The 18,897-nt window shown below is 33.0% G+C and overlaps 1 protein-coding gene across 9 annotated transcripts in view; it reads right to left on the bottom strand.

Moving 5' to 3' along the window:
• Positions 1 to 18,897, bottom strand: part of LOC145318690 (uncharacterized) — a 67,254-nt gene that overhangs the window by 31,975 nt on the left and 16,382 nt on the right. For all 9 annotated transcript variants that reach the window (XR_013879463.1, XR_013879461.1, XR_013879460.1 and 6 more), the window contains exon 7: positions 3,342 to 3,620. Coding sequence is in view for 1 of the 9 variants with exons in the window: in XM_080160135.1 (XP_080016261.1) it covers positions 3,342 to 3,620 (279 nt within the window). In the remaining 8 variants the exon portion in view is untranslated. The remainder of the gene's footprint in view (positions 1 to 3,341; positions 3,621 to 18,897) is intronic.

Genomic DNA, 18,897 nt, shown 5'->3' on the forward strand with positions numbered 1-18,897 from the left:
TAGTCTACAGAATGGGTAATTGTGTGTATCATCAATGGGGATGTGCATCAATTCATGCATAACGTATCAGTTGTTAGCAGGCTCCTTTGAGGAAAAAAACACACACAGCTGCCATGACACTTTTACATTGAAACCAAACTTTTTTTTCTAAAATGCAAATACATTTTTTGCTTGATTGCAAAAGCGTAGTTGGCATAAAATTATAAAGTTCTGCCTAATTGCACCATTTTGTAAATTTGCATAATTTAAAAACAAAATATCATCTAAAGAGAGATTAGGTAGATAATTTTATTTTCAGTATGGCTTTTAAATCGATTAATATTCGCTGGATAAAAACCGGTTCTGAGACTGAGACTGAATAGTTATGTATCCTATCGTACTACATAGAATTTTCCGTAAATTATGGTAAGGGTACCACCTTTGTTGGCCCATATTTTATTATTGTATCGGCGGAAAATGGCTAGATATTATATCTTTGACAGTTAAAAATACCTTACTCTATTTGCTAATATTTGTATAAATTAAGAGGGGGGGAAGTTTTGAAACATTTGCGTTAACAGTGAGTATAGGCTTTATCTTTGGACTGAGAGGATAGGTTATTAGGGATTTTTTCCCCAAGTTTTAAGTTTTTTTTGGATAGGTCTCCAGGTTCAGGAGCTGCAGGCTTCCAGGTGGTCTCTGGACAGATAAAATATAAATCAAGAATTATTTTTGAAGAGTTAGAGGTCATTTTATATTATAAAAAATGTATATTTTGTTTAGTAAGTTGACTTACATCTCTTTAAAAAATTAGATTTTTGTTTTCCTGTCTAGAGACCAACTGGAGGACTGCAGCTCCAACCTGGAGGCATGTAGCTCCCGAACCTGGAGGCCTAACCAAAAAATCTTAAAACCTGGAAAATTCATCCTATAAAAATGATATTTTCTTTTATAACCTATCCTCTCAGTCCAAAGATAATGCCCATTCCCACTGTTTACGCTAATGTGTCAAAACTTCCCCCGGCCCTCTTAACATCAAAAAATAAAACATACAAAGAGACGTACGGACATTTTAAAATAACTGTGCTTTTAAAATCCAAGCTTTTTTGTACCTTTCAAACTTGGCGTAGCCCCTAATGCGTCATTTCTAACAATAGATATAGAAGATTTAGATGGTCAGTCAATCTGACACCATAATCCGTCAAACTTAACAAGGGGATTTCTAGCTTTTTCTAATAAATCCAACTTATTAGTTACTAGCGGCTACGCCCCTAGAGGCCTCTAGTGGCACTTTAAATGTTTCAGTGTCACACTGTCACAACCGCCTCCCTCCCTTTTAATTTTTAAACTAATCAATTTACCTAACCAAAGCATTATCTTAAGAAACTGGTTTAATCTTATAATTTTTATTTCAATATCCCCGGAAAGCTGTATGTATATAATACGAAGCGATAAATTGGAAAGTTTTTTATTTATTTTACGCCGACTAATCCCTTTATTCCTTATCATAAACAAGTCTTAATTTTAGAGAACTGAAATTTAATTTCCGAATGTGTACACAGTTTCCTCGGTGTTTCCTTATCCTATCTCAATGTTTACTACTAGCTAAAAAAGCTTCAAACTTCCAAAAAAAAATTCTAAAATTCAAATTTTGAATGTATAATGTATAAATCGCTTATATGTTCAAATTTTGATTTTTTGGAAGTTTGAAGTGTTTTAGCTAGTAGTATATATTGAGATAGGGTGAGGAAACACCAAGGAAACTGTGTACACATTCGGAAATTAAATTTCAGTTCATCTAATTTCATTATAAAATTTTCGTACAGATTCTGTTCATTTTCTTCAGGGATCTTAGGGGATAAGACAATTAATCGATATGCATCCCAATTGATGATAAATCAAATTACCCTTTTCTGTTGATTAAAATTAATTATTGAACAGTTTGGACACCAATATACTACTCTAACTGCTAAAAGACAGCCACAACTAGACCCAATACCCCAAATTTGAAGCTTATAGCTTCAATATAAAAAAGTTATAGGCAAAGGCATCTTAAAATTTCGGCTACTTATAGCAGTTCTTCAGCAGTTAGAGCGTTGTATTTGATAGCACGTTCTTTGTCAAATTCCTGACTGTGCATAGTGATGAGTTGCGCCTGTTTTGGGCCAAGTCATTCCCTCTACTATTAATGTTGTGTATCTTGGAAGCAGTAAGGTATATCTTTTCATGTCTTTAGCTATGACACAGTTTGGGTCGAGTTTCGAGCCCACCACATCCCAGTCCCCAACAACGAGCGGATGCGCAACATGTTACGCTAAAGGCGCGGGGTTTGTCCTTGTTTAAGGCAACACTTGTTTGTTCTTTCTGACGCTTGTTTTTTTTTTACTAACGAAGGTACTCATTAATTAACTTTTCTTGTATGTCCGTCCGTCTTTTAGTCTGTAACGCTATAGAGAAAATGTCCCTTTTTCTGCTTCTATTTAAGGTAGAAGGATTTTAAAAAAAAGAATCCCTATCCAGTACTTTGAGATGTTGTCATACTTGTTTTATTTTTCTTTAAAAAAACGCTTATGTAACAACACAAAATTTGTTTTCTTAACTTTAAAAATGTTTTCTCTTTAATTTTTTACTAGCGGCTACGCCCCTAGAGGCCTCTAGGGGTACTTGAGGAGGGGAGAGTCGAATATGATATCCCAATCTATCATTTTAGATTTTAAAAGAAAATATTTTTTTTGAGGGGGAGAAAATTTTTATGTTATGTTAATAAATTTTTTTTTAATCTATTTTTTTTTTGGGGGGGGGGGTTTCTAGGGGCAATTTCTCTTGGAAGGGTGGTGTTACCCTCCCCCAAAATAGTTATAAACCTTCCCGGGACCTATGAGAAGCTACCCTGTTAAGGAGAACAATATCGGTTCAGCGGTTAGCGAGATCATTCGGTACAAACTGGCAGACATACACACATCCTGCTACTTTATTATAAGGATTACGATAATATTTCTAAACTTTTTTAAAGAATAAAACCCCGTGTAAATCTCCCTTTAAAAGCATCGATAAATCTACAAAACTGTTTGTAAGATCTTGCAGGACACAATAGGATTGTGTTATCTTAATTTCTCTTTAATGCTTTCTACAGACAAACAGATAAAGTTACCATAAAGCGCAGGGATCTAAAGGGATAAGACAATGGCCGATAAATTGACGTACAACCCCCCAATGATGATACACAAAATAATCCCTTCTGTAGATTACAATTAGTGGTTGAAACGTCTGAACAATCAACTAAACTAATCAATCAACGAATAAGAAAACAGCTATGTATATTGTATAATGTCCCCTCTCTTTCTGCATAAAACAAGACTCACCAAATCATTGTCGCCGGTCTGACCGTTGCTTTGGCTGCCAGAAGGTGCAGGCTGACCGCTGCTGGAGGGTCCAGCCAAAGGTACCAAATGATGACCGCCATTTGAGCTTAAGCCGCCAGGCGACGGAGCCCGAGCAGCCACCGCTACGTCATGACCAATGGTGGCCAGCTTGCATTTGGTCGGCGGCTGGGTGGGCGGCCGTCGCTCCAGGTTGCGCATCAACTTGCTCTTGTCCCCGGGGTGGGTGTAGTCCAGGATGCTCACCCCCACTAACTCAAGCTGAAATAGATATACTAAATGAACAGCTTATTTAAGTACTTTACCCCTTGCCTCCACTTCTTGTAGGTAAGAGGAAGGGGATAAAAAAAAACTTGTAAGAAAATGGCATAAAATTATCCTTAGAAATGTTATATAAAGCTTCATGAAAAGAATCGCTATATACTTTTGAAAAGACTTTTTCAGAGATATCTTGCTTTAGAAAAAAATCACAGAGCTTATATATTGGTTTACCCCGAAGCCTATATGAAAATAGAATAAAAACTTTGGGTACCAGTATCATTTAAAGTCAAATATCTCATAACTGCAATTAGGGTTATACAATAGTTATTTATAGCATCGTATTATAGACCGTTTTCCGAGGATTTTAAAAGAAAAATCAGTTTTTGTTATCCCCTAGGAGCCGAAGGCCCAGGCTAACAAATTGGTATTAATTTGATGATTTTTATTTTAATATTTGTAAAAAAAAAACTGTCTTTAATACGATGCTAAGCATGATTTTTCAGAGCTGGGTCTTTAAATGTGTAGCCGTTGCCGTTGCCGCTGCCAGAGGTACAGCCACTAACCTAATAGCGACGTAAAAACTTCATACATTTAAAAATCCATGTTTTATTGGCAGCACTGGCAGTGGCGACGGCTACGATTACGATTACAGCCGCGACTACGGCCACGGCTACGGCAACGACTACACATTTAAAGATCCAGCTCTGAGTATAACTGTGAACCGGTTCTAATCCAGCGGACATTAATTGGTTTCGAAGCTATACTGGAAAATCTTTATCTGCATAAAGGTTCCTGTTTTAAATGACGTATCCAAAAATCGCTGCAACAATTTTTTATTTTTATATAACTAAACTTAAATATGCAAACTGAGAGCTTTGCAAATGGTACTCGTACAATTTAAGCAAAAATTGTATCTGACAAAATTTGCAAGAAATATACAACAGTTAACTGTAATAAAGAAATATACATAATCTTGTGTGTTTGTTCTCAAGGAGGGAGTGGACAATGGGCTGATTATTACACTAGTTCCTAAAGTATTATAATAATGTTGGGGACTATTATGAAATTTTGATTGGTTGTTTCATTTTGATGAATTTTTTGCTGGCGTAAATTTTTTGTTGTTATACAATAATAACACTTCTACAAATTAAAGAGAAGAGAAATAGAAAAAGGGAGAGAAAAAAAGGTTTTGAAAAGGGAGAGGGGAAAGGCAGAGTGGATAAATAGAAAAAGGGAAAGAGATAGATAGGATTAAACAATCATGTTTATGTCCATAGAGACAGCAAACATCTTAAGTAATAAGCAAAATTTTCCCTTCTATAGATTAAAATGGTGGTTGAAAGGTTTAGACATTTTTATGATGTAGTTTTTAGACCAACGATGAAACGTGTTGATAAAACTCTCGCACATAGCAAACTATAGAAATAGCTGCGCTGCTAAGCGGATTAGAAAAAACGCAGGCCTGCACATTTTTGCAATTGAAGACTTAAAATTTGTAAAAAAAAAAATAGTTTGCATAAAAAAAATTATTTTCTGTTCGTTCAGTACAATCATAGAATATGATAAATAGATAAAAAGGGAGGAGTAGGTTGCGCTAAAATCCGTAAAAGTGTGAGTTTTAAGGCTTAAAATAGTAGTAGAACGATAATATTCAATAAATATGTGTATTTCTTAGGTATTGAAAACAACTATAGACAATTTTTTTAAAAGTTAACATACATTTTTATCGTTCTACTACTGTTTTTAACTTAAAACTCACAACCTTTACGGATTTTTAGCGCAACCTACTCCTCCCTCAGTACAACTTGAAAAAGCTATCAGAACATATATTAAATTTAAGCAAACTCTTAAAAATTGGTCATGAAGTTAAATATATCAGAGTTGGATTCTTAAAAATATTTTTGGATCACTGCCTCACTAAATTTTGTGAAAAATCTTCCAAAATCGCATAAAAATATACAAAAATTTAATAAATCATAACAGTGTTATTAACGTAAGATTTTATTTAATTTTTGAAAATTTTTAATGTAATTTTGGAGGATTTTTCACTAAATTTTATAGCGAGCCTCATTAATTTTAGTGAGGCAGTGAGCCAAAATGTTTTTTTAAAGAATCCAACTCAGCTCTATTTTAGCGACTTGGCTTCGTTAATGTTTACGATGCTATTGGCTGATATCTAAAGACCATATTGCATGTCGCACAAGGTTTATGAGGTGGAGACATAAAATAATTCAGACCCCTTTCCCTCTAATACTCTAATACACTACTCTACATCATTATGAAGCTAAAGTTATTGTTCTATATAGATATTATTCTCTGATTTTGAGATTAAGAATGCAATTAACTAAGTACACATGAATGATATTTAGAGTTAGAGTAACAATTCAAACATATTGGATGCAACATTAGGTCGTACATTATTTTTTCTTCTTGTGAATAAACATACATGCCCACAATAATGATAATTAAAAATTCAATAAAAGTCCCCAAAGTTGTAAAGCCAACTAACAAGAAAACATTGTTATAAAACTTTAAAAGAGAATAGTGTAAAATTACCCACAATTTTGATAAAAAAAATTAAACCCATTATGATTTAGTAATAGTACTCAAAAGTCCCTTGAAATTACAGTCATTGATTTGGTAGCGAACAAAAGGCAATACTAAATTAACTATTTTTTTTTTATTTTTTTTTTTTTGGGGGGGGGGACATTAAAGCCCCACTTAAACAGATGCAGATTTTTTTTTTTATAAAAGCAAAGCATTTGAAAGAGACATTTTGCAAGAGGTATCAGTCTCATTTTCTGTCTATTGTCCCAACAAATAATGCATTTTAATAATTTAGGGTTTCTTGCAAAAATTCAAATAAAAATAGAGTTAAAAAATTTAGAATAATCAGTTAAACTATTTTGAAGTAGTCTATGAGAAACTGGCATAGAAGGGCTCTGTATTCGTTGTAGGCAAATAGATAGCCTAAAACCATCCTTGGGCTGTTTTGAAGCTTCTCTATGATAGTAAACTTATTTGGTACGGTGGTTAGCAAAATCTAATACAAACAAAAAAGGGTTAGTTAAAAACATTGTCACTTTCGTGACAACGCCTCTTAACGCCCATGGTAAATTTTGTCTAAACCATTTTAAAATCATTCCAAATGGCACACGTCTCATAGATAAGGAAAATGTGAATAAAATAAAGAGTCGGAAAGGGTGGGAAGCCACCTCGCCCCCTTCGAAAGACGGGGGCGGTTGAGATTGTAATTTGAGACTTTGCATAATGAAAGTACATAGAAAAGGGGGGGGGGGGGGAAGCAGTTACACTTTTGACTATTACTTTCAGGGAAGCAGGGATGATATTGATATCCAACAAAAATCCTTACAACAAATTCTTCCTCTTGTAGCTACCGAATATTAGTGAATGAATTTATTTACAGCCATTGACCTCCCCCCCCACCCTGATTAACTACTAAGGGTTCAATTCCAGGGAGGGAGGGGACATTGGGCTGGTTATTTCACAGATGTCCATACATTTAAATCACTAATTGAAATATACAGATGGGATATCATTGGGGATGTAAATTAATTTGTCGGCCAATGTCTTATCCCTTTAGATCCCTGGTTTAATTCAGCATATTTTGCAAGGGGAATGGCAAGTGCAAAAATGGGAGTTACAGGGAAAAGAGTAAAAGAATGAGGAAAAGGGTAAAGGAAAGAGGGAAAAGGGCAAAAGAAAGGGGGAAAAGAAAGAGGGAAAAGGGGAAAAGAAAGAGGGAAAAGGGTAAAAGAAAAAGTCTAAGAGAGAAAAGGGCAAAAGAAAGGGGAAAAGGGCTGAACATTAGAGGATTCTGCTAAGTACATACAACAGAACTTCAGCGAAAGAGTAAAATAGAACAAGAACAAAGTTGTCCAGGTTTGGGGAAAATGCGAACTCATAAAGTAATGTAACGTTGCAGGAAAAGAAGGGTCTGGGGGGGGGGGGGGGGTTACCGGGGGTTGGGGTATACAATATTGTAAATACTCTAAAAGTACAGATTTGAGGGGTAATTTAAGGGGTAATCGAGGGGTGGGTGGGGGTGTGTGTGCACAGATAGAAAGATAAATAAATAGTTGCCAACATAAGCAGAGGAGCGGGGGGGGGGGGGGGGGTGATAGTAAGTTGGGATTTTGCACTAAGTACAAATGCAAACATATTTTTTTTGCAAGGGTTGAATGCATGATGGCATCAGGCAAACTTTTAGATTTTTTAGGAGGTAAAGATTAATTATATCAATTTTGAAAGTTTGATTGTTATTTTCTAAAAGCGAAGCTTTTCTATAGGTAATTAGGGTAGGTCCGTCCGTTACGGATAGCTTTTTTCGTAAAGAAGGTGTATCAACTTTTTTTTTTATAGCTAGCCGGTTCTTTTAGTAAGTAGTAGATGTAAAATTTTTCATAGAATTCAGATATGCAATCGGTTTTTTTGTAGACCTCTTATTTTTTAAGTAATTTAAGTTTTTTAAAAAAATAATTAAGTCGGTTTTAAGGTACTAAAACGCAACAAAATAAAAGAAGAAAATGGCCAGTAAGAACAAAAATAGTAAGATCTTTAATTTGACACCTTACTTTTAAAATTCTGTTGAGTAATTATTGAAAAAATCTATTTTTTAACCTCGGTTTAATAAAAACTTTAGACCTAAATATTTTCTCAAACAGACATAAAAAACATGGGTTCATATATACCTTTAGAATCAGAAAAATATTACGAATCCATTGTAAGCAAAATTGAAAAAAAAGTAAAAAAATAAAAAATTAAACAAATGGCCAATTGTATTTTTTGTTCAGGCAACACTATCGTCTTCCCTTTTTTACCCCCTCTTTACCCCCTTCCCATTTTTATACTCAAATCAAGAATTAAGACGTTGCCTGTACAATATAATATGATATTTTCATATAATTCCTTTTATTGTAGTTTATATACTATATTGTAAACTTTTTTTTTCAATTTTGCTTACAATGAATTCGTAATATTTTTCTGATAAGGTATATATGAACCCATATTTTTTTACCTGTGAAATAATAAAATTAAGTTCAAAGTTTTTATTCTCGTGGGTTTAAAAAAATCGATTTTTTCAATAATTACCTGACAGAATTGAAAAAGTAAGGTGTCAAATTAAAGATCTTACTATTATTGTTCATAATGGCCATTTTCTTTCTTTTTTTTGTTGCATTTTAGTACCTTAAAATCGACTTAATTTTTTTTTTTTAAACTTAAATTACTTAAAAAATAAGAGGTCTACAAAAAAACCGATTGCATATCTGAATTCTATGAAAAATTTTACATCTACTACTTACTAAAAGAACCGGCTAGCTATAAAAAAAAAGTTGATACACCTTCTTTAGGAATGTTAGAATTGTCCAATCGATTTCAAACTTTGCATGATGTTTCCTGTAGTAGTTAGGTACGACTTGGAAAGCGTAGAAACTCTATAATCATTACCAGAATGTCCGTACGTCCATCTTAAACATGTTGATTTTTAACCTTTTTAGCAACAAATTTTTATTATGATAATTAGATTGATTAGATTTTTGGAGTACTGATTCCTAATACAACAAGGTACAATATTATAAGCGAAGCATCTCTATAATCAAGCCATCAAACAGCATTCTGTATTTGAGAAGTTTTGCAACAAATAAACGTAAAATTTTGTCAATACTTTTATATTTATATTTTGCATATTCAGTTCTGATATTCTACAATAATTAATGTTCGTCTGTCCTACCGTTTTAGAGCTTTGCTTTTATGGATGTTGTCATCCTTGTTTCAATAAAATATTGACATAAAACTATGAAATTAAAAACAAACATACAAATCTCCATGGAAGTAAAATTCGCAAATATTTTTAATTGGTAAAGGCAAAATAAATTTAAGGTTGGCAGAATATTTAGAACACATTCAAGGAGGGGGAGGGGGGAGGGAGATTACCCCTCAGGGGAATAATAAAAGATTATATAAAATTAATCCGCCTGTACAGAAAGTATAAACTAAAATATGAAGGGTTGAAAGAGGGGAATAAGAGGAATAATCAATATAGGGGGACATTATTAAATACATAAGATGTAAAACCAAGTGTCTAGAACATTTAGAAGCATCCTAGACAGATTAAAATACATAAATAAAACAAGTATTAGTAACATTAATCAAAAAAATAAAAATCTTATTTTTGCCCCTATTATTTCTTGATTTGCTCTATCTTTCATTGAAAGTTTTATATTAATTCACTTATCTTCTTAGTACTATTTCATGAGAATCTATTGTTTTTTATTAAAGATATGTATTTCATAATAATAACAAGGATGACAACATCCATAAGTAGCGAAGCACAAAAAATCGTAGATGGGAATACGTACAGGTAGATTTAAAAGGTTTTTACTAAAATCAAGAATAGATTTATTGGATAAAATAAATATGAAACCTTGTTTTATTTTGTATGATGACGATGGTCAAAGTAAATTATATTAAAGATGCTCATAACAATGGGAAAAATTATTTTGATACTGATATCCCATAAAAGTTTGAAAATTGGATCAAAATAAACAAAGCTATTGGGAAATATGTAAAACATATAAAAATAGCCAAAAACCTGATAAAATGCAGTCTGGCCGCCATGGTTGTTTTCTTAAAACGACAAAAAATTTAATTTTTAAATCCTTAAAAACTTTAAAAATTTGGAAAATCGGACCATATACACTGAAGATATGGAAAAAAGTGTTAAATATATTTATAAATAGCCTAAAACCTGCCAAAAAGGCAGTCTGGCCGTCATGGTTATTTCCTTTAAAGACGGGAAATTTAATTTTGATATCTACAAATGAAAAAATTTTGAAAATCAGACTATAAACACTGAAGATATGGAGAAAAATGTTAAAAATATAAAAAAAACAGCCTAAAACCTGCTGAAAAGGCAGTCTGGCCGTCATGGTTGTCTTCTTTAAAAGACGGGAAATTTAATTTTGATATCTATAACTGAAAAAATTTTAAAAATCGGACCATACACTGAAGATATGGAGAAAAATGTGAAAAATATAAAAATAGCCTAAAACCTGCTAAAAAGGCAGTCTGGCCTTCATGATGGTTTCTTTAAACGACAGGAAATTTAATTTTGATATCTTTAACTGAAAAAATTTTGAAAATCGGATCATAAACACTGAAGATATGGAGAAAAATGTGAAAAATATAAAAATAGCCTAAAACCTTCTAAAAATCGGTCCGACCTCAAATGATGTTTTATAGTCAATTGTGCTCCTTAATAATGGGAATGTTGTCAAAAAATTTCAGCATTCTATCTTTTATAGGAGCTGAGTAAATCCCATTTCCCCCATAGCGTTACGGACGGACGGACTGACTGACTGACGGACGGACATAGTGAATTATAGAGTAGCTTCGCTACTAATAAGAAAAGACATAGTTATACATACAGAATTACATATTATATTACGAGAATTTTATTTACTTTAATATAGTTTGGTAGCTAGGAATTCATCAAAAAAAATTAATCACTGTTATTAAAAAATCAAGAAAATCAGAGATAAAAGGGGGGGGGCGAAAGTGACACTTTTTGAAACCAAAACTAAGAGTCAACAAAGGAACTCAACTAAAAAAAGGGTTACAGGTCTGAGATTTTGCATGGCAGTTGCTTTATAGGGGTACAATATGGAACTGTGAAGAAACGGCGGCGCAACCGCCGAAAACCGCCGTTTCCCGCCGTAATTTTTGTTGCCTTTTCTCGGCGGTTTTCGGCGGTTGCGCCGCCGTTTCTTCACAGTTCCATATTGTACCCCTATAAAGCAACTGCCATGCAAAATGTGAGACCTGTAACTCTTTTTTTAGTTGAGTTCCTTTGACTTTTAGTTTTGGTTTCAAAAAGTGTCACTTTCGCCCCCCCCCTTTGTTTCTTGCCTGCATTTTGTAGTAGTTTGAAGGAAATTGGGTTATTAATTTTTGCATGTCTATGACAAAACTGAATTTAATAAACCCTTAAGGTTCTATTGGATCAAATATTTAAGTTATTTGTTATAAATAATGATTTAGCAGGGCTCAGCAGCCGTCTGTAGGCCTACTGGAAATACATAAACCTTTTCCAATTTTAAAAATCAACTGGAAGTATAAACATGATCCAAATATGGCAATCCCTCTTTTAAAAAAATTCTCTTAGCATCATAATGAGTAAATTTGAGGCTTAATCGCGGCTGCCGTACCCTTTAATTTAAACTTATTACCTATTGATCATCTATTGTTTCTGTCTTAATAATTTAATTGTAATTAAGTAATTTCCCTAAAATATTATGTAACCTTTTAAAATAAAACACTCCTAAAAATGCAAAAACAACACCCTTACAGTTGCAAAAATTATGGAACAGTGCAGATTAGGTTAAAGAAACCTTGAGGATGGGGTTTCCAGAAAAAAATAAGGATTTGGCCCAAGCGTGCAGGGGATGAACATTTTGGAGGATTTATGCACATTTCATGAGTGCTGCAAAACGTCAGGGATCTTAAGGGATAAGACGATGGACGATAAATTGACGCACGTCCCCAAAGATGATTAAAAAATTATCCTTTATGTAGATTACAATTAGTGGTTAAAACGTTTGATCAATCAACTTAATAAACCAACCAATCAAAATTCAATTAAGTTTCCAAAGTTGTTAAAGGACGCCTGCAAGAAATAACACGCTTTAACTGCTGAAAGACTGCCACAAGAAGACCCAATACCCCAAATTCAAAGCCTTCAGCTTCAATAACAAAAAAGTTCTAGGCATTTCAAAATAGCATTTTATGTACAATGGAATTTTTGAAAGATTTCCAATGCTCATAAAAGAAAAAAAAATATTAAATTACGTCGCCTAGACACAAAATTATAACCTTATCTTTGTCAGAAACTTAGATTGCCTGTAACTGATTACATTTTTACAATAAAAACACCATATTTCATAGTCAAAATCTATGAAAAAAATTCGATTTAGATTGCATTTTAAAACGAAAATCATATCGGAAACAAAGGGGTAAACTAATACAAGTTTAGCTGTGATTGGTTGTTAAGCTGATTCAGCCTTCTGATTGGCTACAGTACATTCGGTACAACGCAAGTAAAACTTAATTTTTTTTAATGATTTTGACTATAAAAATGGGTATTTTTATTGTAAAAATAAAATTAGTTACTGGAAACCTAAATTTATGACAAAAATAAGCTTATAATTTTGTTTCTAGGCCACGTAGTTTAATTTCAAAGTTTTCAACATGAGCATTGCAATTCTTTCAAAATTTTTATGTACATAAAATGTCATTTTAAAATGCCTAGAACTTTTTTGTTATAGAAGCTGAAGGCTTCAAATTTGGGGTATTTGGTCTACTTGTGGCAGTCTTTCAGCAGTTAAAGCGTGGTATTTCTTGCAGGCTTCCTTTAAGCAATCTTGGTCCCTGGCAAAACGTGGCCCATCAAAGAAGGATGAAAAGGGGTGGGTCCAAAACAAGAACAAGGTCAGATTTGTTGGCTGCAGGATACAATTGTTTTGTCAGGGAGGGAGAGGACATTGGGCTGGTATTCCACTAGTCCCTAAAGTTTTATAATAACATTTTCTTATTCTTAAAAACTTTGAAGACTTAAAAAAATTATGAACGTTTAAAGCACTAATTGTAATCTACAGAAGGTGTAATTTTATATACCATAATTGGAAATGTGCATCAATTTATCGGCCATTGTCTTATCCCTTTAGATCTCTGAGGTTTTGTGGAAGGGGATGAGGAAAATTGTAAAATAGATTCTATAAATGTGTGTAGTGTAAGGGTTGAAACCCTGGTCTTTTCTAGTTTTAAGGGGTTGTGTGGGGTAGAGAGGGTGGGAGTACAAAATGTGCAAATATTACCAAGTTTTAGAGTGAATGGGGGGGGGGGGGGTTGATGTTGTAAGGGGTGGGGGGGTAAGGAGGATAAATTATTGGGTAAGTGAGAGCAGGGGAGAAATTGGGAATTGTTCAAAGAATAAACGTGCATTGACTGAGACAGGAACGTGAAAATTGCATTTTCAGAGAGTCGAGTCTGTGCGAAAACTACATGAAATCTTATATAACCAACTTTTATAATCAGCCAAAATAACAAAAATAACTTAGATAACAGAAAATCAATCAAATATTTTTTGTTTATTTACAATTTTAAAGGAATGGTTAATATAATCAAGATCTACCCTGCAAAAAAGTTCCAAATGAACCCTTGCTCTTGAAATTATTATATAACCTTAGATTTTGGGGGTAGGTGAGTGGATAGGGTTGTTGATAAGGAAAACCAAAGCAAATTATAAACTATTTCATCCCCCTTCCCTCCCCCTAATGACCTCTAAAACATCCTCAAATTGTGTAACAACAAAGGAAGGGGTTGTTTAAAAGGAAAACCATTGCAAAATATTAACAACCCCCCCCCCCCAGATTCACCTCTGAAAGTCCTTCAACATTATGCAACATAAGTTATCAGGGGGAGGGGGTGTAATGAGGAAAATCATAGCAAAATTCTAACCTATTTCATTGACCTCAAAGCTATCCTAAAATTATGCAACAGATGTTATAAGCTGGAAGGGGGGATGGGGGGAGGTACCATTTTAATAAAGAAAACTATAACAATATTATGACCTATTTCATTTCTCTCCCCCTCTCCCCTCCATAAATGACCTCAAAAAGTCCTTCAATTACATATCTATAGTAAGGCGAAGGTGGTTTTTCAATTAAAAAAAATATAATATAAAAATCATCTTATAGTGATGTATATTGTATTATCTAATCTACAATTCTTCTTTGCAAATTAGTTTGATTGAAACTTTTAAGAAAAATCAAGGGGTTATTAATTAGTGCAATACTTCTTGAATTATTGATTCCCAACTTTTGGGAAAAAATTAACAAATTTAACTCTTTTTTTTTTGGGGTGGGGGGGTTTTAAACCAAATATTACCCAATCTCTACTACCCTTACCATAAAAAAATGCAATTTATTTCCTTAAAAGTTTTATTTTTAAGATTTATTGGTGTCTGGCTTAGAATTTTAGTTTATACTTAGAACATTCAAACTTTTAAACAAAAGAAAATTCAAAATTGTATAACTCTAGGAATTAATAAATAGTGTGTGTGTGTGTGTGGGGGGGGGGGGGGGGAGGTTGTTAAATAAAAGTAAAGGGACAAGGATACCAGAGATCTAAAGGGATAACACAATGGCCGATAAACTGTACATCCCAAATGATGACACACAAAAATACCCCTTCTGAAGAATCATATTAGTGGTAGAAACGTTTGAACACTCAACTTAAAAACCATTCATTCAAATTTCAGTACAAGTTCCCAAAGTTGTTAGCCAAAGAATAAAAAAAAGTTAAAATCTCTAGAATAGTCACTCAGGCTTACTGGCCACTAATTTTAATCTACAGAAGGGGTAATTTGTGTATCATCAATGGAGATGTACATCAATGTATCGGCCTTTGTCTTATTCCTTTAGATACCTGGGTATTAACACTGCATTTCCAAAGATACTATATTTTTAATGAAAAGTTAAGTTTGTTTATATGAAGTAGAGTTATGGAAAATAATACAATTTTAGAGTTAAAACAAACAGTTTTGGAGAATATTCAAAATAGGGTTGGGCCGGATTTCCGGTGTGGCCGGATATCCGGCCGGATAGTTTCAATATCCGGTATCCGGATATCCGGCCACACCGGATATCCGGCCCAACCCTAGTTCAAAAAAATTTCTTTTACCTTTAGACAACAAATACAATTTCAACATTTAAAGCCATTTTAACCAGAGATCTAAAGAGATAAGACAATGGCCGATAAATTTATGTACATCCCCACCCCAATGGTAAAACACAAAATTAACCTCTCTGTAGATTACATTTCGTGGTTGAAAGTTTGGACACTCAACTAATTGAACCAACCAATCAAAATTAGATTAAAGTCCCCAAAGTTGTTAGGTCAACGAATAAGAAAACGTTATAATTCAACTTTGGGGACTAATGTAATAAACAGCCATTTGTCCCCTCTCTCTTTGCAATGATAATCTTAATATTTCGTACTTAGCTAAATACACAAAGTACAGGCGGGTTGCATAAGAATAAAACTCAAAGAAGCCTTTATATCTTTAGAAAAATATCTTAAAGCTAAATTAAAACAAGTATGAAAACATCCATGAAAGCGAAGCTCTGAAATGGTATGACAGACGAACATAAACTATTGTATAGTGTCAGAACTGAATATACAAAATATAAATAAATGAGTTTTGACAAAATTATACGTAAATTGGTAGCAAAAACTTTTTAAGTACAGAATACTTTAAAGGACATACTGACATTTTTAAGACTTGATTATAGAGATGCTTTGTACCTTAATGTAATAGGAATCAGTACTCTAAAAATCAGATCAATCGGATGATCATATCACATAAACAATTGCTGTTAAAAAAAGTTAAAAATCAACATGTTTAAAATGAACGTACGGACATTCTGGTAATGATTTTTAGAAATTCTACGCTTTATAAATCGTACTTATCTAATACAGGAATCATCATGCAAAGTTTGAAATCGATAGGACAATTCAAACATGCCTAAATTAACGAAATAAGCTATCCGTTACGGACGTACGAACCGACCCTAATTTTAGAAAAGTTTCGCATTAAAAAATATTTGTATGAATAAATTTGTTTGTAATTACTACTGTTGTTATTATTTATGTGTTAACAATGCAGTGTAATAAACAGCCCATTGTCCCCTCCCTCCCTGGTTATTTTCAGTACTTTTTAAATATTTTTTAAATAAAACCCCTTGTTCTCATGGACATGATCATCTTTGCTTATTAAGCTATATAAGTTGGAAAGAATTTTAATGTATATAATAGATTTAAAATCTGCACAAAATTTTAAGGATTTTCTTTATAAAATTCATTTTTTTGTATAATTCTTTATCTAAAAGCGCAAATACAATTTAAGTTAATTAATTTTGACATCTGTGATTGGTGGGTTGAAAACAATCTGCGCTCTGATTAGAGAAGCTTAAGTTTCGTGTTCATCATTCAACCAATCAGAGCTCAGGTAGTTTCAAATCCACCTATCCTATTGGTCAAAATCAATTAACTTAAATTGTATTTGCGCTTTTAAATAAAGAATTATAGAAAAAACGAATTTTATTAAAAATTCTTATAATTTTATGCAGATTTCAAATCTATTATATACATTAAAATTCTTTCCAACTTATATAGCTTATTGCTTATATCATAATTTGTGTCTCTTGAATTCTAGATCTTTATCATTGATTATATGTCTTATGATTTTCATATTTCAGCAATAAATCATAAATATGTTAAAGGGGGGATGTTTTGACACATTTGCGTAAACCTAGAGTATAGGCTTTATCTTTGGACTGAGAGGATAGTCTATTAAAGATGAAATCATTCTTATATGATGAAATACCCGTAACTTTAAGATTTTTAGAATAGGCCTCCAGGTCCTGGAGCTCCAGTTAGATATCAGCTTATCAAACAAAATATGCATCTTTTTGAATGTTATTCACATATTTGATGAAAAAACATGCATATTTTGTTTAATAAGCTGAACCTCTAACTCTTCAAAAAAATTCTTTTTTTTTCATTTTTCCCTGTACAGAGACCACCTGGAGGCCTGCAGCTCCGGAACCTGAAGCCTATCCAAAAAATTCTTAAAGTTGTTGGCATTTCATCATATAAGAATGATTTTATCTTTAATAACCTATCCTTTCAGTCCAAAGATAAAGCCTATACTCCAGGTTTACGCAAATGTGGCCCCCCCCCCCCCCCCTGTTAATGAACGATTTATGATTGTGTTTTTTTATCTCAGTGCTCAGCTGGTATGCAATGCAGTGCAGCAGTGGCATTAAGCTAAGTGAAAGCTGCAACAGCTAGGAGTAACTGCTGCGCGGCTTAACATAAATTAAAGCAGAACCAAGGCACTTGTAGAAATCCGTGAGCAGCTGTCGACTTCTGTTATTTTTTTTAAAGCAAAGCTTTTCTATAATTAGGGTTGGTCCGTCGGCTTATTAATATTCAGTGTTAATGTTCGTTTGTCCTACTGTTTCAGAGCTTTGCTAATATGGAGGATGTGTCATCCTTGTTCTTTTGTTCAAAAGTTTTGACGTACTATTCGATTTTATCTCAAACAAAAAATGTTTTGTATTATATTGAAAATAAAATACCAAATAGATTATAGGATTATATTGATTTAAAATTCTAGAAACAATAAATATTTTATTTTCAGAAGGGATATTTTTTAGAAGAAAAATATTTTTGTTTCGACCAAATGTGAAAAAAAGCTCTAATTGCTTGACTATAAGCAATCATTTTCTGGCTTTTGTTTCTTTATTTGCAAGCTTTCCAAACAATGAAGTGAAGTCTCCTATTTCTATAATTAGGGTCGGTCCGTCCGTAACGGATAGCTTTTTACGTTAATTTAGGCATGTTAGAATTGTTCTATCGATTTCAAACTTTGCATGGTGATTCCTTTAGTAGTTAGGTTGTACGATTTAGAAAGCATAGCAACTCTATAATCATTACCAGAATGTCCGTACGTCCATTTTAAACATGGCGATTTTTTTACTTTTTTAACAACAAATTTTCATGTGATCTAATCATCCGATTGATCTGATTTTTGGTATATTAATTCCTGGGACAACAAAGTATAATGTTATAAGCGAAGCAACTCTATAATCAAGTCCTAAAAATGTAAGTATGTCCATAAACATTATTCTGCATCCAGCAGTTTTTCAACAAATTTACTTACAATTTTAGTTCGACTCTTAATACATTTATATTTTGATTATTCAGTTCTAACTTCTGACACTATACAAATGTTAATGTCCGTTTGTCCTACCGTTTCAGTGCTTCGCTTTTATGGATGTTGTCATCCTTGTTGAATTACAGTTTGATGTTAAACAGATGATTAGAGTTGGAGGAGGAGGAGTGAATAATTATCTGATGCACTTTTAGTAGAGCAGCTACGCTATAAGCAACAGTTGCCATACGTCAATCCGTTCGCTTTTGAAAATTATTTAATAAAGCCCTATAAACTTAAAGGAAAATTTGCCTAATAAAAAAAAAAAAGTTTTGTATCAAATATAAGAAAACGTTGTTACAATACTTTGGGTACCAGTGTAATTTACAGTCCAATGTCCCCTCCCTCCCTAAACCTTGATCAACCCTAACTTACACATTTTTTTCAAGTGCGCTGCTTTGAAAAGAATTGTGTTTTGTC

Source organism: Acartia tonsa, chromosome 5 (genome assembly GCF_053477335.1).
Source record: "Acartia tonsa isolate MP-2025a chromosome 5, ASM5347733v1, whole genome shotgun sequence".
In the NCBI taxonomy this organism is placed as follows: Eukaryota; Metazoa; Arthropoda; class Copepoda; order Calanoida; family Acartiidae; genus Acartia; species Acartia tonsa.